The sequence below is a fragment of the Pongo pygmaeus genome, chromosome 12, assembly GCF_028885625.2.
Source record: "Pongo pygmaeus isolate AG05252 chromosome 12, NHGRI_mPonPyg2-v2.0_pri, whole genome shotgun sequence".
Lineage (NCBI taxonomy): Eukaryota > Metazoa > Chordata > Mammalia > Primates > Hominidae > Pongo > Pongo pygmaeus.
The window spans coordinates 96,746,868-96,770,699 of record NC_072385.2 but is presented as its reverse complement, the minus strand read 5'-3'; the positions used below and the strand labels follow the sequence as shown (position 1 = coordinate 96,770,699).

Sequence of the window (23,832 nt, the reverse complement as noted above, 5' to 3'; positions counted from 1 at the left end):
GCAACACATATGTCATTTACCCGTTCTATAAATGAGAAAACTGAAGCACTAAGATCAAACACCCCAGCCGGGCTTGACAACCATTCTCCTTTTTCTCGTCCACTGCTCGGTACATCGCACCTTTACCCTCCCGCGCTGCACCTGGCCAGGGGGACTGAGGTCTAAACACCCAGCACAGACATCCCGAACTGCAGGTCTCCAAGACTCTTCCTACGGGGATAGGTGGGGGGGCCAGGTCCCGGCGGCCGAAGCGTCAGTGACAACACCGGGCGGTCGGGAATGCATCCGAGAAGCCTCGCGCGCTCGGGGTCTGGCTTCACCTGGCTACTCCAAGAACCGCAATAGGCGGACCCGGGGAAACACCAAGAGGCCGCCGCAAGCCTCCGTGGGGTTCCGCAGGCTGTCAATAGCACGAGGCGGCGGCTCGGAACTGAGCACGGAGCCAGAAAAGGGAAAATGTTCATTACGAACTCAAATGTCCTCCCCACCCGTCTGAAAATGTACGTGGGACAGGACTCCGTGCGTGTCAACGTGCATGCTTCGGCGACCTCACCTCCTAGTCTGGAAGGGCAGATCAGCTGAGCTCCGGCGGTAGAAGCAGCCACCAAGAGACCCGGATGCCCCACCGCCCGCACTCCTGCCTGCAGGAAACAAGGGAAGAGCGCTTGCGCGGAGGGCTGGTCTTGCGCAAGCGCAGTCACCACGTCCTCCTATCCCCACCCACCGCGAGTTTCCAATAGAGTCTGCACTCGGAAACTGGTGGGAGCCTAGGTCCGGAAGTCCGACGCTGGTCGGTGGGCGCATGCGCAGCGCGCGCTCCGCGGCGCTGAACCCGGGCGAGCAGAGAGCTGTCAGGTAAGAGAGCTGTCAGGTAAGGGTCTGGGGACAGCCGGTAGAATGATAAAAGGCAGAGTGCGCTGGCCATGACTACCGTATCACACCGTCAGTCACTTTTCCATCCGTGGGTGGTTGCGTCTGTGGGACGCTTGCAGCCAGGAGGAACGCGGGAGGGAAGGGATCAGCGGTTCCTGAGCGTAGTGTTGAGAGTGGGATGTTTCTTGTCACATTTATACTGTAGGTCCATCTCTCCACTTGTATATGTAATGAGACTCTCAATATGTCTGTTTCCCGACTACGCGCCCTAAAAAAACAAAAACAAACCTACTCCTACAGTCTTCCCACTCTCAAAAAACGTTAACTCCATTCTTCCATGTATTCAGGCCAAAAACTTAGCGTTATCTTGACATCGTTCTTTACATACTACCTACAACATCAGCAAATCCTGTAAGCTCTACCTTCAAGTGTACCCCAAATGCGACCACTTCCATTGCTATCACTCTGTTTCAAGCCTCCATCATCTCTGCCAGGGTATCGCCTTGTGAAGTTTATGCTTGTCTTTGATGGAAATGGATAATGCTAAAGTATATTTTACCAATAGAAAGAGAGCTTTAAAAGCAACCTGTAACCCCATTCAGATGTGTCTGGCACTTTAAAGTTAAGTAGGTCTCTTAAAAACAATGTAATCCTATTTGCAAGGCACTATGAGCCGGATTCTTTGTGGTTTTGAAATAGTCATTTAGCCATACTGAACCTTAATTTCTCCAACAGGAAAAACTTCCTACCTTGTAGAGTTGTTAGTGGTGGTTAAATGTGATAAAAATGTGTGATATACTGGGTAAGTGTTAAACCATTATGTGTAAAAATGCTGTTATTACAAATGAAGAATCTGAGGTTTAGAGGAAGTGGGTGAATTACCATAAATGCTGTATATAATAGTGCACGTTTTTAACTTATAATAAAAGTAGGTAAACGAAACTGTAATGTTTAAAGATGCACACGTGGATGACAAAACTATCAAGAAAATGAAGGAAATGATTGCCTTAAATACAGAATAGTGACTATTCTTAGAACCAAAATAGAGTTGCAACTGGATAGGGGACAAAGAGGGCTCCCAGGTGCCTGATAAGGTTCTACGTCCTGATAACTTTTGCTACATAACAAATTATCCCCAAATGTAGCAGCTTAAGATAACTGTAATCATTTGTTATCTCACAGTTTCTATGGGTCAGGAATTTGTTAGTAGCTTAGCTTAGTTTAGCATGGACTTTCTTAAGAAGTTGCAGTGAAGATGCCAACCCAGGCTGAGTCATTTGAAGGCCTGACTGGAGCAAGAGGATCCATTTCCAAGGTAGCTCACTCCTGTGGCTCATGAGTTTGTGCTGGCTTTTAATAGGAGGACTTGGTTCCAATCGTGTGACCTTCTCCATAGAGCTTCTTGAGTATCCTTATTATGTGACAGCTGACTTCCTTCAAGTGAGTCATCTAACTTCAAAGTTAGAATGACCTAAGAGCTGCAGTTATAACCAAAAAATCAACTCCATCATTTCCACAAAAATCCTATTGGTTACACAGGTTAATCTTGTTCACTGTGGAAGGAGACTACACTAAGGATGTAGAAAACCACACAGCAAGAATGATTGGGAGCCATTTTGGAGGGTACCACATGGTTACAAGAATGTTTGACTCACAAAAATGTATTAAGCTGTACATTTGTTTTATGTGTTTTCTGTACTTATTTAAAAAGTGTTTAAAAATGACACGTTGACATAGGAAAAAGTTATAAAATTACAAATATTAAAGACCCTTTTTATCCTCATTATTGCTAAACAATTATTAAGCATTTATGTTTGGGATGCAGTGGTAGGTAGGGAGGATATAGGGGACTTGTCTTTGTGTTTAACACAAGATATACATTATCTAGTTGAGAAGATACACATTAAAAATATAAAAAACCAGGCCAGGTGTGGTGGCTCACACCTGTAATCCCAGCACTTTGGGAGACCAAGTGAGGCAGGTGGATCACTTGAGGCCAGGAGTTTGAGACCAGCCTGGCCAACATGGCAAAACCCTGTCTCTATTAAAAACACAAAAATTAGCTGGGTGTGGTGGTGGATGCCTGTAATCCCAGCTACTCAGGAGGCTGAGGCACGGGAATTGCTTGAACTCAGCAGGTGGAGGTTGCAGTGAGCTGAGATCACACCACTGCACTCCAGCCTGGGCATTAGAGCGAGATTCTGTCTCAAAAAACAAAAAACCATTAAAAATTAGTGTAGTAATCCTTTTTTCATCCAGTGTAATTGTCTAGACACTTGGTTGCAGTTGACAGAACCCCTACTTCAGCAAGCCTAAGTAATGCAGAAATGTATTAGTCTGTAATGGGGTAGAATGCTAAGTCGCAGCATCAAAGAATCCACAGCCTTGGAAACTAGGCTCATTTTCTCTATCTGGCTTCATTCTTCAGACAAGATCCCTTCATGTGGCCAAGAAGACAGCCATCCACAGCCCAGCTTCACATTCTCCCAGTTCAGAAACACCTATAAAAGACCTTCTTTCCCCCACAACCCGTATATTCATATAATGTAAGGAAAGAGATGGTTATTTCCCTGGCTGGGTCATCTCGTCCCCTGGTGCTGGACATAGAGTACTATAATTCACCATATTTGTGCCCAAGGAAATATGGGATACTGACATTGCCACCCTCCACTAAAACCACATGAAGGGCAGAGGGTTGGGTTCCCAAAGGAAAAGATGGTAGGCAGGAAAAAACAGTACATATGCACCACAACAAGTGACTACACTTTTGTCTTAAGCAACTGAACTAGCAACATTGACATTGCCTGTGAACCTGTTAGAAATGCAGAACCTCAGGTTCCAGCCCCAGAATCAGATTCTGCATTTTAAGAAGATCTCAGTGCAATTTGTATACACAATAAAGTTTGAGAAGTACTTTTGTAGATAATTACTTTAACCCTTTAAGTGCCAATAATTACATGATTTTAACTATTTTGGATAGAAACTGTCCCTCAAAATATTTCCACATAAGTGAGTTGTTAACTATATCAAGTTGCAAATGAGCAGCTTGGACATAAAGTGCTGTAGAGAAAGGCCTGGAGTGGTCAGGAGAGGTTTCTGAAGGGAGGGTAGCCTTGGCCTACAGGGAAGAAATGTTTGTGCTGTGTTCAGAGGGCAGTGAGGAGCCATGGGGCTTGAATAATGAATCCTTAGGGACAGTTGTGTCAGATTATGAAGGACAACATCTCATGCTTTGCAAAAGTGACTGCTCCCCCACTGCCTACAGAGTCAGGTTTAATGAAGGATTTGAAACAGGATAGTAACCTGACCGGACTTGTATTTAAAAACAAACAAGCAAATAAACAAAAAACCTCTGGATGGGGGGCAGAGGATGGATTGGAAGAGGAGACCAACTAAGAAGCTGATTAAGAAGCTGTTGTAATAGTTCAGGTGAGAAAAAAAAAAGTGCCTGAACTAAAGCGGTGGTCACAATTGTAGAAAAAACGTCTGTGAGGATTTTTATGGAGGAAGACTTGACAGAGCTTCATAAGAGATCAGGAAGGAGATAATGATGACATTAACATGGAAATACAGAGGATGTAGAAGGCTGGGGAAAGGGGAAAGAAATGAGTTGTTTAGATTGTTGAGTTTGAGATGTCCACAGATAAAGATGTCCAAAGGGCACTTGAATATATAGTAGAGCTCTAGAGACAGCTCATGGCTACAGATACAGAAAGGTTTATTTCCATTCTGATAAACTAAAAAAAAAAAAAAAGTAATTATTACTTTGTTTTTAGATACTATAGCCATATGAAGTTGAACATGGCAGAAGAAGAGGACTATATGTCTGATTCCTTCATTAATGTCCAGTAAGTAAATGTGCACACCCAATGCAATATGTATAAGATGTATAGATTAAGCAATGACATTGATTTTATTTTATTTTATTTTATTTTATTTTATTTTTTTGAGACAGGATCTCATTCTGTTAGCAAGGCTGGAGTGCAGTGGCACAGTCTTAGCTCACTGCAGCCTCAAACTCTCCAGGCTCAGGAGATCCTCCCATCTTGGCCTCCCGAGTAGTTGGGACTGCAGGCCTGCACCATCATGCCCGGCTAACTCTTCTTTTTTATTATTTGGAGAGACAAGGTCTCACTATGTTGCCAAGGCTGGTCTCCAACTCCTGGGCTCAGGCGATCCTCCAGCTTTGGCCTCCCAAAGTGCTAGGATTACAGGCATGAGCCACTCTGCGCAGCCTGACATTGATTTTAAATGTGCAGTTGGAAAGTCAGTCTTCTTGCTTTATGGAAATACCTCCTATGTCTCCATAGAAAGATACTAGACCATAGAAAAATACTAGAATCTACTTCCTCCTTTTAATGCTAACCATTTTACTTTTGCCCTTGATCCTTTTTATTGCCTTCTTCCAAGGAAATTTACTCCTTTTCCTTTATTACATCATATTGTCTCTTCTAGCTACTATACAACTTTGTTCTTTATTATTGCCAACATCCTAGAAACATAGTAAGTCTGAACTTACTATATCTGATTTCTTCAACTTTGTGCTTTCCTTATTTTCCTACGATCTGGCACTAGCCTTCATCATTTCTACTAAAACAGCCATTCTTGGAGGTCACTGATTATGTTCTAATATCATAATAACAAAGATGATCATAGAAATCGTGCTGAAATATTAACTGTTGTCAGATGAGTAAGTGACAGAGTTATGAGAAAACTTGGCCAGGCATGGAGGCTCACGCCTGTAATCCCAGCACTTTGAGAGGCCGAGGCGGGCAGATCACCTGGAGTCAGGAGTTCAAGACCAGCCTGGCCAACATGGCAAAACCCCGTCTCTACTGAAAATACAAAAAATAGCCGGGCACGGTGGTGGGTGCCTGTAATCTCAGTTACTCAGGAGGCTGAGGCAGGGGAATCGGTTGAACCCAGGAGGCAGAGGTTGCAGTGAGTCAAGATCATGCCATTGCATTCCAGCCTGGGCAACAAGAGCGAAACTCCATCTCAAAAAATAAAAAAAAAAAAAGAAAAGAAAACTTTATGGACTCATCTAAAATAAACTTTTCCCTTATTCAGAGAAGATATCAGACCAGGATTGCCAATGCTAAGGCAAATCCGAGAAGCCCGTCGAAAAGAAGAAAAGCAACAGGAAGCCAATTTGAAAAACAGGCAGAAGAGTTTAAAAGAAGAAGAACAAGAAAGACGTGACATTGGGTTGAAGAATGCACTAGGCTGTGAAAACAAAGGGTTTGCCTTGCTCCAAAAGATGGGCTATAAAAGTGGTCAGGCACTTGGCAAGAGTGGTAAGTCACATGTGGAAATAGACAGGTATTCCTTACCACCTAATTGTGACTTATGGATGAGGACCAAAGCTGATGCTTTAATCTGTATCTACACAGAAATTATAACAACTTAGGCTTTTTAGTCTGTTATGTATTAACAAGCCTTATGGAGAACTTTCATCATCTCACATCCATTTTAGATACCACATGGGCCATCAAGAGCTGCTTATCAGCTCAGCTTAGCCTTGAAGGCACTAACAACCGAGATGGATGTGGCTTACAACAGAAGAAGCAAAGAATGGTGATAAGTGATGGGTTGAGAAGTGCAATGGCTAAATACATTAAAACAACACTGAGGATGATGGCAAGACTTTGCCCTGCTTGCTCTGTACCTGTGGCAGCCATCTGAGTGACTGTAGAGTTGGAGAGGCTCAGTTCTCACCTCTCTTTTTAGGAAGTGAAACTGCTTATTAAGATAGAGATGCTATATATTTATAGTAACCTCTGTAAACAGTTTTTCTTTCCTTTATTGTAATTGCTTTGCTTTCACTTAAGGCTGTCACCGTCTTGCACCAATAATATCAGTGTTGTTCCTTCTTAAAACTCCACCTTCAGGTGGCATAGGAGGCTGTGAATCAGCCTTTTTGATGAGTAGGTATTTGAAGACAAGGGAGGTAATTGATTATATATAGAATACTGATGTTCAGATTTCAGTTTTGAATATCATTGAAACAGGAGGGCATATGCATAGAGCATTGTAAAGTTGCATACTTATACTGTCCTGTAGTATGAGGAAAATTTTCTGAAGTAGTTTGTTTTTCATTCTCTTTCAGGGGGTGGTATTGTTGAACCAATTCCTCTCAATATCAAAACAGGTATGTAATTATTTTGGAGCATATTTGCCAGTAATAATAACTTAGCTTAGGTCTACCACATATATTTGCTCAATAAATCCTTTTTTTAAATGATAATACTGTTACAGTTCAGTAAAATTTTGTTAAATTTCTAAACTTCTTCAACCAGAAAAGAAATAAGTTTTAGTGGGTATAAAATAGAATTTAAACCACACAAATGTGGGAAGAACAAATCATTATAACCATTGAATGTGCAATACTGTTTCTGTCCATTGAAATGTCTTAAAACTGTTTTGCTCTGGGAGGTCGATGCAGAAGGATTGCTTAAAGCCAAGAGTTGGCAGGGCTTGGTGGTTTGTGCCTGTAATCCCAGCACTTTGGGTAGCTGAGGCGGGCAGATCACCTGAGGTCAGGAGTTCAAGACCAGCCGGACCAACATGGAGAAACCCCATCTCTACTAAAAATACAGAATTAGCCGGGCGTGGTGGCGCATGCCTGTAATCCCAGCTACTCGGGAGGCTGAGGAAGGAGAATCACTTGAACCCAGGAGGCAGAGATCGCAGTGAGCTGAGATTGCACCATTGCACTCCAACCTGGGCAACAAGAGTGAAATTCCATCTCAAAAAAAAAAAAAAAAAAAAAGCAGCCAGGAATTTGAGACCAGCCTGGGCAACATAGCAAGACCTCATCTCTGCAAAAAAATTTTAAAAATTAGCCAGGTGTAGTGGCACGCACCTGTAGTCCTAGCTACTCAGGAGGCTGAGGCAGGATGATTCCTGGAGCCCACAAGTTCAAGGTTACAGTGACCCATGATTGTGCCACTACATACCAGCCTGTCCCTATAAAAATAAAATAAAATAAAAGTGTTCTGAGACAGATTTCTCTACCAAATGTTTTGCTTAATACTTGGATGAATTCAAGAGAAGAAGATACATTTTATTCATCATATTTAAATAAAACTATAACAGCTAATACTGTTTTTCTGATTTGAAAAATTGTTTATAGTATTACTATCTTTTAAGATGAGATTAGTAATCTTTGTAAAAATCAGATTATGTTTTGGGCTTAAAAAAAACCCTAGTGTTTTCTACTATTATTGTACTCAAATGATTTGTGAGTGATAGTACTGAAATGAGAATTGCATTTAAATTGTCTTGTTTTGAAGCACAAAATCAGTATGTTTCTCATCAGAATTTTCTGTTTGATCAGGGAAAAGTGGCATTGGTCACGAGGCATCATTAAAACGGAAAGCAGAGGAAAAATTGGAAAGCTACAGAAAAAAGATTCACATGAAAAACCAAGCTGAAGAAAAAGCTGCAGAACAGTTTCGGTAAAACTATTTTTGAGCTGGTTTTGGTTTTATTTCCTCTTTATTGTGGTATGTTCTCTGGTACTTGGGCATATAAAATGGTTAAAGAGAACGTAGACCTTTAGTTTACAATTTTTTCTTTCAATTAGAATGCGACTTAAAAATAAGCAAGATGAAATGAAGCTAGAAGGAGATCTCAGAAGAAGCCAGCGAGCCTGTCAACAATTGGATGCCCAGAAAGTAAGCCTTTTACCAGCTTTCAGTTTAGTAAAGTGTTTTGGCACCCACCGTGATTTCCCGTATATATTTTTTTATATATATATATTTTATATATGTATTATATATATATGTGTTATATATTTATATATGTATTATATATATTTATATATGTATTATATATATTTATATATGTATTACATATATTTATATGTATCATATATTTTATATATTTTTTACATATATGTATTTTATATATATGTATTATATTTATATATATATATAACATATATATATAAAACTAAGAACTCCAAGCCCGGTTTATCTACTCATTAAAGCTTTCATGTAATGTGCATTTCTGATCTGTGATAATTGATATGAAAATGGCTTATTATTTACTATAGTAACCTGAGTTGTCTGGGTTACTATAAAACCCAGGGTTTTATAGTAACTATAGTTTTATACTAACTATAGTAAAACAAAAAGGGTTAAATAAAATTTTACATTTAATTGTTCTCTGCTTATTTGAATATCAGTTACGACTATTACGTGCAGAAATTCTGTTCTTTATAATCTTTGATTAACAAGAATAGCCTATTTTCAATTCCTATTCAGTATCTAATATGTGTCTAACTATTAAAATCGGAGTGGGCGAGGCGTGATGGCTCAATCCTGTAATCCTAGCACTTTGGGAGGCAAAGGCAGGATGATTATTTCAGCCCAGGAGTTCGAGAGCAGCCTGGATAACATTTCAAGACTCCATCTCTACAAAACATTTTAAAATTAGCTGCATGTGGTGGCGCACACCTGTAGTCGCACTACTCGGGAGGCTGAAGTGGGAGAATCCTTGAGCCCAGAAGGTTGAGGTTGCATTGAGCTATGTTCGTGCCACTGCACTCCAGCCTAGGTGACAGAGTGAGACCCTGTCTCAAAAATAAAATAAAATCAAGGTGGAATGCTATCTAGTTCAAATTTGAATGGTTTCTAAAGAATTCTGTCTCTGGCTGGGCATGGTAGCTCATGTCTGTAATCTCAGCACTTTGAGAGGACAAGGCCGTAGGATTGCTTGAGTCCAGGAGTTTGTGACCAGCCTGGACAACATAGCAAGTCCCCATCTCTACAAAAAAAATCAATAAGTAAATAAATTCTGTCTTTGCTTTTATCTTAGTGGTTCAAGTACTCTAAAAATAAAATGACTTCATTTGAAGTCTCAAAAAGGTTTGTAAAATTTCCCTTATATATAGATTACTGGAAGCAATCTCTCACTTTCCTGTTCTTACATATTACTTTAGTTTGAATGTATTTCATGGCACTTATGATTTTGTAGCATATATGTATTATTTTGTACCCATAGCCTATCTTTCCTGCTAGACTGTCAGAAGGAACTTGAAGACAACTGCACAATTCTAAAGAATTGGACTTTGCATCCCCATCGTTCATGGTACAATGTTTTTACTTTTTTTTTTGAGATGGAGTCTCACTCTGTCACCAGGCTAGAGTACAGTGGCGTGATTTTGGCTCACTGCAACCTCCACCTCCTGGGTTCAAGCAATTCTCCTGCCTCAGCCTCCTGAGTAGCTGGGACAACAGGCATGCACTACCACGCCCAGCTAATTTTTGTATTTTTAGTAGAGATAGGGTTTCACCATGTTGGTCAGGATGATCTTGATCTCTTGACCTCGTGATCCACCCACCTCTCCCTCCCAAAGTGCTGGGATTGCAGGCGTGAGCCACCGTGCCCGGCCAGTGTTTTTACTTTTAAAGCCACACTCAGTGAATAAGTATTGAAAGAATGAATTCATGTTGACATGAACATATTTGTCATGCTCTTATGTTTAGTATGTTTAATTGAGAATACTTCTGCATTTTCAGAATATTCAGGTTCCCAGGGAAGCATGGTACTGGTTGAGGCTTGAAGAGGAGACTGAAGAAGATGAAGAAGAAAAAGAACAGGATGAAGATGAATATAAGAGTGAAGATTTAAGCGTATGCTTTGCACCATTTCCTTCATAGGGTGTCTCAGCCTTGGCAACATTAACACTTTGAGTTGTGGTAATCCATTGTTGTGGGGAGCTGTATTGTGCATTGCAAGATGTTTAGCAGCATCTCTGGCCCCTGCCCACCAGATACCAGTTGCACTTTTGCTTATGACAACCAAAACCCTCTCCAGACATTACTAAATGTCCCCGAGGGGAAAAATAACCCCTGGTTGAGAGGTACTGCATTGCAGGATTATTTTACTAACCCCAAATCAAAACTTACATATAATTTTTCCCTTTAGCTTCCATTTGTCCTCTCATCTCAGCTTCAGTTTGATGATGAATTAGCAACAAATGTAAATTATTTTAATTTATACCTTATTTCCTGCGAAACTTCTACAAGTCATTCTAATGTGTACTTTTTTCTCCTACTCATAAACAACAAAAAAACCACAATCAAAAGAAAATGGAGGCCGGGCACGGTGGCTCACACCTGTAATCCACACTTTGGGAGACCAAAACTGGTGGATCACTTGAGGTCAGGAGTTTAAGACCAGCCTAGCCAACATGGTGGTGTATTTTAGTCTCTACTAAAAATACAAAAATTAGCCAGGTGTGGGGCACCCAATAATCCTAGCTACTCAGGAGGCTGAGGCAGGAGGATCATGTGAGCCCGGGAGGCAGAGGTTGCAGTGAGCCGAGATCACGCCACTGCACTCCAGCCTAGGTGATAGAGCAAGACCCGCTCTCAAAAAAAAAAAAAAAAAAGAAATGGAGATTATTCAAGAAAGGAAAATACACTGGTATGATTACTTGAGTATAATAATTTTGTGGAAAACATTCACAATTTGAAAAACCTATAGTCCACTTAATTGGGAGACCATTGATGAGAACTTTTATGGCAAAAGGAGGCAATATTCACCTTCACCTTATCTGGAGGAGGTAAATGCCTTGAAAGTAGAAAAAGCCTTTAAAGGATGCCAATTATAATAAGGCCACCCAAAAACTATTTTCTCAATGTTAACAAGCAGTCTCCATTGTGTCTGGCAGACTTGTGAAAATCTCAGCGTGGCTAATGAACTGTAACACATTTGAATATATCAGTTCTGTCCTTGACATTTCTAATAACTATTCCAGAGTATAGCAGAATATTTACAGCCTTGAGCTAATTCAGCATGATATAAGAGCCAGAAAACTAAGGTTCTGTTCAATGTAAAGTATTAATAATGTGCTTGTATCCTATAGGTACTGGAAAAATTACAAATATTGACTAGTTATTTAAGAGAAGAACATCTATATTGTATTTGGTGTGGAACAGCCTATGAAGGTAAGAAAATTACTTTGTACTTTTTAAAAATAGATGAATGCTCTCCAATTTTTAAAGTCATTTCCCACTGACAATGGAAATTTCTTATTCCATTCAAATGGCAGTATGGGACCAATTTCTTAAATAGTGGATATAGAAATAATTGAGGCTTTATTAAAATTACATTTAACTTTTCAGAAACTGAATGTGTGGAAGGGAATTTTTCAGTATTTTGTTTCAAAAGAAACAATTTTAGAATAACCTGAGAATGATGAATGTTTTGTGCTTTATTTTTAAAGATTCTTTCTTTGGTTACAGATATTTGAAAGAACTTATATTAAATTTTAGAGCTAATTTTTATACACTTAGATAGAATATTGCTCCTAAACCATAAAAATCAGATATGTTGAAATCCATTCCTTTTTTTTTTCCATTATAAGGACAGAAATGGTTTACACTTACCAGGTGTCTTACAGAGCCAAGTGTTTCTCCTTCTGATACCTTTGCCCAAGCTACGTTTGCTAACTTGTATTTAAGAACTTTGTACTTGAGAGTGAAGCATTTTTGGTTATTGTTGTTTTTATCTTTTCTGGTTTGTTTAGCAGAATAAGTAGAAAACATCAGATCAACAAATGCATGTTATGTTGAAATAATTTTCTAGAATTGTTTACTGTAGAAGTTGTATTAATCTTTCATTTCCCTCACATAACTTACAGATAAAGAAGACCTATCTTCAAATTGTCCAGGACCAACTTCTGCAGATCATGACTAAGATTATTCCCAATAAAGTGGAAACTTGAAAAATGTTATTATTTCCTAGGGATAGACAGTTCAGCAGTTGGAAATCCCAGATTTTTTATGCCAGTAAAGAAAGAGGGACTTTATATAATGTTTTGTTCTTTTTGTACTTGAGAATATGAGTGTTCATTGACTTGAAAAAAATAATGCAATGGCATTTCAGAACACAAGTATCACAGAGATGGACAGTTACAATTTATTGCTATATTGTGATACGTGAGGGGTTTAAGGACACCAACAGGTAACTTATTCCCCTCTTCACTTTGGAACAAATTGAGAAGTAAGAAATGGGGGTCAGAGAAAGAGAAAAATATCCACTTTATTAGTGAATAAACTGATACAGAGTAGAAGGTTGACTTTTTCTCCAATCAGACACTGCAATATTTCTCCCTGATTGGAGAGAACAGCGGGTCTCTGCCTTGTTGGGGCAGAGCCCATCTTTGCATTCTGAGACCAGTTAGCTTTCAAGGTCAGGGAAACCACCAGGGGCTGGACCACACCTGCTCAGTTCCTTCTTGTATCACCCATGGGATAAGACAGTTCTCTGTTGGGAAGGAATGAATGAGGGTTCAGAGAGCTTTTTCCTACACTTCTTGCTTTGAAGGAGCAAGGAGAAGTTCCCTTCCCTCCATCCAAGCATGAAGAGGAGGGGAAAAGTATTCCCCTCAATAAGGCTGATGTCAGAGGCAATGTTCGACCAGTACTACTAAATTCTAATCCATTTTACAGATAAAATAACTGTGAAAATTTCTGGTAAAATCATGTGTTTTCATGACAATGTCTATATCCATTATATGTGATCTGTTGGAAGTTTTGGCTAGAGAAACTTAATTGTGAGGAAATTCAAATATTGTGTGATCCAAGTACTTACTGAATTTGGAAACCCCTTGATAGCATTCCCAGCAAGTGATAGTTCAACCTTTGCTTTTATTCTTCCAGCCACAGAGAGCTCACTGCTTTAAAACCATTCCATTACTGGGTAGCTCTAAACTGTTTTCATCGATTTCTCTTAAACTGAAATCTGCTTCCCTGTAATATTACTGAATACAGCTAGGGACATACCGTGTGGCATACTATGAGAGAGCTCCATCCAGGGTGAGGCATCAAAATCATGAACCTTTTTAAAAGTTCATATGCTCAGGTGTCTCTCCTAGTGATTGATTTTGATTTATCTAGGCTAAGGTGGTTCCTGGATATCTATATATTTATTTTGAAGTCCCAAGAATTGAGTGATAAGCACCTGAGGATAAGAACTAGTGCTGAGGTGAAGTATGGAGCACCACCATTCTTTGGATAGAGTTGTGATCACCTGTGTGATTTTATAGCTCACCTGTTAGTTAGATTGAGCAAGAGAACAACCCATTTGATCAGAAACAGCATATATAAGAAGATTATAAAAATTAACCTACACTTGCTAGGGTAAGATAATCAGTAGTACAACTTGTATTAATCTCTGACCTAATATGACCTAATTCACTTTTCAAATTTAACTTGGGGAGCTTTACAAAATAATAATAAAAGGGTCCCATCCCAAGAGATTCTGATGCCATTAGTAACTGTGACTTGGGCATCACTGCCCTTGATTCGAAGATGCAGCCTAGCTTGAGCCACTAATCTAGTTAATTTCTGGGCCTCAGTTCTTCATCCAGAAAACTAATCATTATTTTTATGAATGTAAATATGTATATATATATAAAATATTTAAGTTTATATGGTTGGATGCTATTGTTTAATATTTACTTTTTTGTTTAAAAAAAAAATTATAAAATTGGCTGAGCGCAGTGGTTCACTCCTGTAATCCCAGCACTTTAGGAGGCCAAGGCAGGCAGATCACTTGAAGCCAGGAGTTCAAGACCAACCTGGCCAACATGGTGAAACCCCATCTCTACTAAAAATACAAAAATTAGGTGGGCGTGGTAGCACTCGCCTGTAATCCCAGCTACTCAGAAGGCTGAGGCATGAGAATTGCTTGAACCTGGGAGGCAGATACTGCAGTGAGCTGAGATCATGCTGCTGCACTCCAGCCTGGGTGACAGAGCAAGACCCTGTCTCAAAAAAAAAATTACATATATATGTGTATATATATATATATAGAGCTATTAATAAAACAGAGGAGTACATTTTACCCTTGCAATTACAGTCAATACTTTGGTGTCATTTCAGCCAACATACCAACATTCAGTCAAATCCCAAAGCCAAATGGATAATTTCAGATGGAATGGAGTTAGACAGGAACTGGCTTCCCTTTCTCCTCTTACTATGAGGACAACCCACACCTGCTCAGTGGCCTAAAATATTTTAAATATGTTCATGACAATTAATTATGCTGAGAATGCCAGAATAACACTGATGGAACCCATGACTTCACCAGGATTGTGGTCTACATTTACAGGCCTAGGACTAGAACTAGACCAGCTTAGAGAGTGGGAGATATCCCTCTGTTGTCCATCGAAGGATAAAAATACAGGCTTTCAGCTGGGTGCAGTGGTGCATGCCTTTGGTCCCAGCTACTCAGGGGGCTAAGGTGGGGAATCCTTTGAGCCCAGGAGTTTGAAACCAGCCTGGGCAACATAGTGAGAGACCTCCATCTTAAGGGAATAAAAAAAAAATCAGACTTTCAATATGAGTAAAAACTTATTTTTAGGCCTTCTATGACTTTATAAATAGGCAATAATGAACACCAAGGGAAGCAAAACACTGAAAAGAATTTTAAAATTTGTGGTAGAACATTAATACGAAATTTGAAACTGCAAAACAATGTAAAATTTAATGTCATGTTGTCATTTACTTTTGTGTATATTGTGCCATGTTTATTTTCAAAGCCCTATCTAGAAATTCTAAAATGTCTAATTTTCTTAATTAAAAATCCAGAATACTGTAGTTTCTGAAATTCAAAATAAATAACATACCAAACTGGTTTTTCTAATAAACATTTATTTCAAGTGTTATTTGTTAAACATTTAATTGTTGAGATTTGAAAATGAACATTATTATTTATTAGACACATTTTATAGGCTCAAGCATTCAAAATTCTTAACTTTGAGTTGCTGCTTTCTTCACAGCAGTGCACTCACTGCTTTGTGGTATACAAGAGGAACAGCTTGTCCCCACTCTTAAAGTATAATGAAATTAGCAGTATAATGAAGAAAAGTGCTATGCAGGAATGACTGAGCTCTAAGACAAACTGGTAAGAACAATTAGGTACTAAACAATGGGAGTACTAGGGAGAAGATTCATTTTGAGTGGGAGATGTTGGAACACTTTGGAAATAACACTGAATTTGGGTTCTGAAAGATGGATATAATTTTGATGTGCAAAGTTATGAGGAAAGTTACTGTATAATCCAGCCATTCTCCTAGGAATATACATCTAAGAGAAATGAAAACATGTCCACATAAGATTTGTACACAAAAGTTCATAGTAGCATTATTCGTAGTAGCCAAAAAGTAGAAACAACCCAAATGTCCATCAGCTGATGAATGGATACATAAAATGTGACATATCCATATGGTAGAATATTATTTGGCAATAAAAAGGAATGAGATGCTGATTCATGCCACAGCTGAGATGCACCTTGAAAACATACTCAGTGAAAAAGACTACATGTATGATTCTATTTATATGAAATGTCTAGCATGGGCAAATCTATAGAGATGGAGAGTAGATTAGTGGTTACCTAGAGTTGTGAGAAAACAGAGTGAATACTAATGGGTATAGGGTTTCTTTTGGGAGTGAGAAAAATGATAGTTGCACAACTCTGAATATAGTAAACACTACTGAATTGTATACTGTGTAGGTGAATTGTATGGCATGTGAATTATATCTCAATAAAGCTGTTATTAAAAAAAAAAATGAAGAGAATTTCAGATAGAAACCATAGAAGAGAGCCACTGAGTGCAAAAGCCTGTTGAGGTAAAACTGCAGACCTGCATGGGTGGGGCTTACTCAGGAAACACTGAATATGGGATGCATCATGGAAGCCTCCAGAGGAGCATGGCCTTGCCCAGTGAACTGCAGCCCAGTGAATCTCATTTTAGACTTCTGGCCTCCAGAACAGAAAGAGAATAAATGTGTGTTGTTTTAAACCACCAAGTTTGTGGTAATTTGTTAGTTATAGCAGCCATAAGAAATTAATACAGGTCCAAATCAAATTAACCCCATAAGAGCCACACATATTTGAGAAGCATTTTATTTGCCTCACAGTTTTGCCTATTATACAGTTTCTAGTTATTTAGAATTTAAGCCAATAATGTCACCATACATCTATCAACTGTGATCCCTTCATCTATGACTATTTTTAAGAAATGTAAGATTTGGATAAGTCATAATCACAGATCAAGAACTGCAAACATTGAGGCCTGGATGGCTGTTTAGAGACAAAGTTAACATTTAAGTGGAGACCTTTCCTATCTTGCATTTCCTACAGTCTCCTCCTATCTTCAGTGCAGTGTTCTGGCAGCACCTCAAGCTCACTGTCACCAAATGGGATTCAACGTCTTCCCTCCCAAACATGCTCTACCTCACCATGTTGATAGATGTACAGTGGCCCCACTACTGGCTTAAATTCTAAATTACTGAAAACCACGTAACAGGTAAAAGTGTGAGACAAATAAAGTACCCCTCAAATACATGTGGCTCTTGGGGTTCATCTGACTGAGACCTGTATTTAATGGCATCAGAATCCTGCTACTCACCTTCTAACAAACTTGGACGTAATCTTTGATGCTTACCTTTCCTTAATCCCCACATCCAATTAGTTGCCAACTCCTCTTGGTTCTGCCCTCTTGTTGTTCAGGCCCTCTTAGTCTTTCCACTTTCTGACCTTTCAAATATAGTTTCTTCCTGCTCTATTCTAAACATGCTGGTTTCAAAGTATTGGTTGGGCCATACCTTGCTTTAAAGAAATACTCATTTGTCAACTTTGGAGGTTGCTAGGGCACTAACTCACTCTAAAATTTGATAAATATTTATCCCATCTTTCCCATTCAGATTTAGAGAAAGTTCCTTAAAGAAGAATCATAGATGATAAATGCAAGAGGTTTGATAGAACCAGAAAATCACTATTTTACAACCCCTGAAATGAAATAATGGATCCAGGCAACAATCATCAATAGCTGCTAAAACCATCAGGTGAAAGACTGATGAGAAACTTTGTAGTAGGTGGTACCACCAGAACCCACTGATCAATATTAAAATCACTGAAAGTGCAACAATCAGACATCATGTTCCTCCTGAAATGATGCAAGAGAAAGTGTATAGCATCACCTATGGAGTATTCTTGGGGGAAAATAAATGAACCAGGATCAAATCCAGCTTCTAGGTCTAACTGGACACTCTAAAGATACCCTTAGTCAAATCCTGAATGGAGGAAATTCCACAGGACAAATAAAAGCCAAAAAGAACTAAAACGCAGGGGTAAATGTTACAGAGTAAAGGAGACACATCAACCAAATGCAATGTTGGATCTAGATTTCAACAACCAAGAAAGCTGTATTTTTGAGATAGAAACAATACAGACTATTATATGTTAATTAAGGAAATCTTGTGAATTTTTTGAGTGTAACAATGATGCTGTGGTTTTGTTAAAAAGACTACCTGCTAGAGATACATTTTAAAGTACTTACAAGTGCAATGATGTAACACCTGAGATTTACTTTAAAATATTCCAGTAGGGCTGGACACTGTAATCCCAGAAGTTTGGAAGACCAAGGCAGGAGAATCGCTCAAGGCCAGGAGTTTGAGACCAGCCTGGGAAACATAGCAAGACCATATTTCTACAAAAAATTTAAAAATTAGTTGGGTGTGTTGGTGTATGCATGTAGTCCCAGCTACTCAAGCGGCTGAGGCAGGAGGATCACTTGAGCCTAGGAGTTCGAGGTTACAAGGAGCTGTGATCGTACCACTGTACTCTGGCCTGGGTGACAGAGTGAGATCCTGTCTCTTAAAAAAAAAATTACAATTAAATACTTCACCAAAACAAACAAACAAAAAGTAAGGAGTTAGATGTATTAAGAACGGTAAAGTATTGACATTTGTTGAAGCTGGGTGATGGGTAGAGTTTCATTATTCTATTTTTGTGTATGTTTGAACATAAAAAATTTAAGTATGAATAATATTGAAATTATTCAATATTCCATAATGAAAAGTTAACATGCCAAGAATCTAAAATTATGGTGAACACTCAGTGGGGACTGGATGTTGTGAGTTATGTCTCTAGTTAGTTAACAGATAGTAGAGACCTGGAAAAGCTTATATGTAGCCTTTTAAACATTTCTTCTCAGATACATACATGCATATATATGTATTATATAAAATATATTCATACACATACACATATATTCATACACATATATTCATACATATGTGTATGAATCCACACACAGGATGGCTTCATGGACATGCAACCTCTGCAGTTGCACAAGACTGTGCTTAGAAGCACCCCACACCTAATTTTTGAACAAGGGCCCTACAGTTTCATTTTGCCCTTAGTCCCACAAATTATGTAGCTGGCCATACACACACATGCACACATACCACATACCCACATGTATATATGCATATATTGTGTACATATGTATATACATTGAATATATTTAACATAAGTGTTAAGTATGCATGTGAATTTTATGTATGTATTTATGTTAAACATGTACATATTTAAATAATATGTGGTTTAGTGATAAAAATTCCCTAAAAGGTATGTTTCTAGGGAGGCAATTATATTAAAATGGCTCTCAAAATTTCTGTGTGTGTGTGTGTGTGTGTGTGCATATGTGTGCATTTTAATTAGCAAATAAGGTCCCAGGCTCTTGCCCCTGTCCTCCTCTGAGTAAGAGGATACTTTTTACTTTAATTTTGAGGCCAAGAAAATATATACTCACAAATCAAGAGAAGTTGCTAAGAAATGCTATATTCATTTCATAAGAGTAGGAATATATATATCTTTTTTTTTTCTTTTTTTTTTGAGACTGAGTTTTGTTCTTGTCACCCAGGCTGGAGTGCAATGGCGTGATCTCGGCTCACTGCAACCTCCACCTCCTGGGTTCAAGCGATTCTCCTGCCGCGGCCTCCCGAGTAGCTGGAATTACAGGCGCCTGCCACCACACCCAGCTAATTTTTGTATTTTCAGTAGAGATGGGGTTTCACCATGTTGGCCAGGCTGGTCTCGAACTCCTGACCTCAGGTGATCCACCTGTCTTGCCCTCCCAGAGTGCTGGGATTATAGGTATGAGCCACCATGCCCAGCCAGAGTAGGAATATTAAAATGAGGTCAGTAAAGATAAGGCTACATTCTCACTAACTGGCCACATCATTTAGTGTTTCTTTTGAATGTAGCCTCATTAATCAAAACCAGATATTGTTTTTTTTTTAAAAAAAGATTTCCCTCTACGCAGAACATTTTCAAATCTACAGAAAAGTTCAAAGAATAATACAACAAACACCTGTGTACTGTCATCTAGATTTACCAATTGTACAATGGCTAATATTTTGCCACGTGTACCCTCTTTCTGTCTCCATGTTGATTTTTGCTGAACATTGAAAGTTGCAGACATCATGACACACTTGGCCTGTAAATATTCGTGCATGCATTGCCTAAAAATAAACATTTTTGGCTGGGTGCGGTGACTCATGCCTGTAATCTCAGCACTTTGGGAGGCCAAGGCAAGTGAATCACCTGAGGTCAGGAGTTCAAAACCAGCTGGGTCAACATGGTGAAATTCCATCTCTACTAAAAATAGAAAAAATTAACCTGGAGTGGTGGCAGATACCTGTAATCCCAGCTACTCAGAAAGCAGAGGCAGGAGAATCACTTGAACCCAGGAGGCAGAGGTTGCAGTGAGCCAAGATCGCGCTACTGCACTCCAGCCTGGGTGACAGAGTGAGACTCTGTCTCAAAACAAACAAAAACAAAACAAAACAAAACAAAAAGACACTTTCTACATATACCATTATCACACCTGAGAAAACAGTTATTTGGCATTGTTATCTAATATGCAGTCTATATTCTATATTCAAATGTTCTCAATTGTCCCAAAGATGTCTTTATAGCTGTTTGCTGGGTTGTTGTTTTCTTTTTTTATTATTATTATTTAGATAGGATCTCACTCTGTCACCCAGGCTAGAATGCAGTAACATGATCATGGCTCACTGCAGCCTTGACCTCCTAGGCTCAAGCGATCCTCCCACCTCACCCGCCCAAGTAGCTGGGACCACAGATGCACACTACCATGCCCAGCTAATTTTCTGATTTTTTGTAGAGATGAGAACTTACTGTGTTGCCCAGGCTAGTCTCGAAATCCTATGCTCAAGCCATCCTCCCCTTTTAACCTCCCAAAATGCTGGGATAACGGGCATGGGCTACTGCGTCCAGCTTTTGTCTTTTTAAATATCCAGGATACAATAAAGATTCAAATATTGCATTTGGTCATTGCATCTTACAAGTCTCTCTTTTTTTTTTTTCATGACACTGACTTTTTGAGAACCCCAAGTCAATCGTCTTATAGAATGACTACATTCAGGATTTGTCTAATAATTTCCTCATGATTAAATTCCAGTTTAACACTTTGTGCAAGAAAACTAAATAGGTAAAATTCTTAAGTCACATCAGGAGGGGCGTAATGTTAGGGTGTTCCACCTTGGGTGATGCTAAATTGAATCACTTGGTTATTGTGGTGACCATTGTAAAGGTACATTTTCCCCTGTATAATTGATATATCTTCTGTAGGATTTTATTTAAATCCTTCTGAGGATCCTATTCCACAACAGCTTTTCATCCAACAGTTTTAGCATCTATTGATGAACATTACGTGAAAAATGTATGAACTGCTTTTTATGAACACTTTTTAAAGCCTTTATAAAAGTATTTTCTCCTACTGTATTTTCACTTTTTGCTTAACCTAAATTTGGCCCTTTTTTAAAATCCTGAAATCACATGGCAGTTTTAGAATGGTAGTTGGTTGCTGCTATAGTTTGGATGTTTGTCCCCCAAAATCTCATGTTGAAATTTGATCCCAATGCTGGAGATGGGGCCTGATGGGAGGTGTTTTGGTCATGGGGGAAGATCCCTCATGAATAGATTAATGCCATCCCTGGGGGTGGGGTGTGCTGAGGAGGGGAGGCAAGGAGTTCTCAATCTGTTAGTTCCCTCAAGAGCTGGTTGTTAAAAAAGAGCCTGGCACCTTCTCCCTCGCTCTCTTGCTTCCTCTCTTGCCATATGATCTCTGCACATCTGGCTCCCCTTCACCTTCCACCATGAGTGGAAGCAGCTGGAGCAGAAGCAGATGCTGGTGCCAAGTTTCTTGCATAGCCTGCAGAACTGTAAGTCATATAAATCTCTTTTCCTTATGAATTATCCAGCCTCAAGTATCCATTTAAACCAATAAGAAACAAACTAAAACAATTGCCCTAAATTGAAATTAACCCTCAGGGTCGTCTTCTAAGATGCAAGATGCAATTTAAATTATCTTTCAGATTCTCTACAGCAATTCAGGACAACAAACTAGCATACCCAATGTTCCTCAAATACATCTTCTCCAGAGCTCATGCCAGGCCCCTTGTCCAGACTTCCTGGGTGGTCTCCTCTCTACTCACTAACACCCTGGCATATACTTGGAAGGCCCACTGGGCTGTCACTTCTAGCCCTGTGCTCAGCAGAAAGCCATCTCACCCTTCCCAATGGACTATTTTCTGTTTTTAGCTACTGCCTTACAGCACAGTTGTCTTTAAAGTAGTTGTTACAATAGATATAAAATGTATTTAAGATAAAATGTGTAACTATGCAGCAAACACTAGTGGACCTACCATCCAGCTTAAGGAAGTTACCATTACCTTTGAAAGTCCATTTCCCCAATCACATCATTCCCCTCCCTCAAAGATAACCACCATCCAGAATTTACTATTTCTCATTCCCTTCCTTCCCATTGTTGTCTCATCACATTTGTTGGGTTTCTCATACAAAATGATTTAGTTTTGCATGCTCTGGAACTTCATATAAATGGAATTATTCTACATATATTTTCTGAAAACCTGCTTTGTTCGCTTAACATTATGTTTCCGAGAGTTGTATTGTGTTACGTTATTACATTTAGCTGTAATTCAATTGTTTTCAATACTATATAGTGCTCCTGTGTGTGAATATAATTTTTTTAATCCATTCTTCTTTTGATGGGCATTATGGTTGTTCCCTGTTCTTTGGGCTATTATAAACAGGGTTTTATGGACATTCTTGTAAGCATGTATGTAGGAATAGAATTGATAGCTTTGTGGGTATACATGGATTCAACTTTACTAGATAATGCCAAATTGTTTTCCAAAGTGGTTGTACATCACTTATTTTTTTTTTATGAGTACCATATTTCTCCAGCTGGCTTGTAAGCTATGTGAGGCAGAGAACGATCTTATATTTTTTTGGCCTAAAAGCAGTAGAAATTTAATAAATAGATATGAATTGATTGATTCATTAATAGTATAAAAAGAAAATTTGGGGGCGGTTTTTCCATCTTTAGAACAAAGAGATGAGGCTGCGCATGGTGGCTCATCCCTGTAATCCCAGCACTTTGGGAGGCTGAGGCAGGCGGATTACTTGAGGTCAGGAGTTCGAGACCAGCCTGGCCAACATGGTGAAACCCTGTCTCTATTAAAAATACAAAAATTAGTTGGGTGGGTGGCACATGCCTGTAATCCAGCTACTCGGGAGGCTGAGGCAGGAGAATCACTTGAACCCAAGAGGCAGAAGTTGCAGTGAGCCAAGACTGTGTCATTGCACTCCAGCCTGGGCAACAGAGCAAGATTCTGTCTTAAAAAAAAAAAGAGATAAGCCAGGAAAAAGTAAAATGTAAGAATGTTTTTGAAGCAAAAAGAAGAAAACCTTTCTGTTTCTGCAGAAAGATTAGTAAAAATAGTAAAAAATTAAAGGAAACGTTAAAATAAAAGGTAAATATCTATTGATATTCCCTAGCAGATTTTAGATAATTTAAGGAAAACTGCATATCAGAAGCAGGATACTTTTTCAGAAGGGCTCTAACATGTGTGTCGTTCATTTTTCTCTGGGCTTTTCTTCCACACAGTCAAGGTGCTTAGTATTTCAGATGTGTTAGGTCGGTCCTCAGGTTTCTTTGAGAGTAATTTCTGTAGAAGAGTTTTCTGCAATGACAGTGAGAGTCAATAGTAAGAAATATAGTAAGAAATAAAACACTGAAATAAATAAAATTCTGATGATTTT

General features: G+C 39.0%; 3 protein-coding genes across 8 annotated transcripts in view; 1 reads left to right on the top strand and 2 right to left on the bottom strand.

Moving 5' to 3' along the window:
• The window catches only part of HEATR5B (HEAT repeat containing 5B), a 105,852-nt gene extending 105,178 nt beyond the window's left edge, over positions 1-674 (bottom strand). For all 4 annotated transcript variants that reach the window (XM_054473290.2, XM_054473297.2, XM_054473307.2 and 1 more), the window contains exon 1: positions 554-674. The gene's annotated coding sequence lies outside the window, so the exon portion shown is untranslated. The remainder of the gene's footprint in view (positions 1-553) is intronic.
• On the top strand, positions 351-15,557 carry GPATCH11 (G-patch domain containing 11). Of its 3 annotated transcripts, none has more exons than XM_054473341.2 (9): positions 351-855; positions 4,650-4,721; positions 5,944-6,170; positions 6,983-7,024; positions 8,213-8,333; positions 8,462-8,552; positions 10,401-10,514; positions 11,753-11,834; positions 12,530-15,557. In XM_054473341.2, exons 1-9 carry the CDS (start codon positions 803-805, stop codon positions 12,583-12,585), a joined length of 858 nt encoding a protein of 285 aa, XP_054329316.1. In that variant the 5' UTR covers positions 351-802; the 3' UTR covers positions 12,586-15,557. The 3 variants fall into 3 exon arrangements, with proteins under 3 accessions (XP_054329316.1, XP_054329327.1, XP_063504885.1); XM_054473352.2 differs by having other exon boundaries at positions 833-871; XM_063648815.1 differs by lacking the exon at positions 351-855 and adding an exon at positions 3,397-3,419.
• Positions 15,526-23,832, bottom strand: part of EIF2AK2 (eukaryotic translation initiation factor 2 alpha kinase 2) — a 60,433-nt gene continuing 52,126 nt past the window's right edge. Inside the window, exon 17 of the mRNA XM_054473327.2 lies at positions 15,526-23,753. Coding sequence (XP_054329302.1) covers positions 23,631-23,753 — 123 coding nt within the window. The 3' untranslated portion in view covers positions 15,526-23,630. The remainder of the gene's footprint in view (positions 23,754-23,832) is intronic.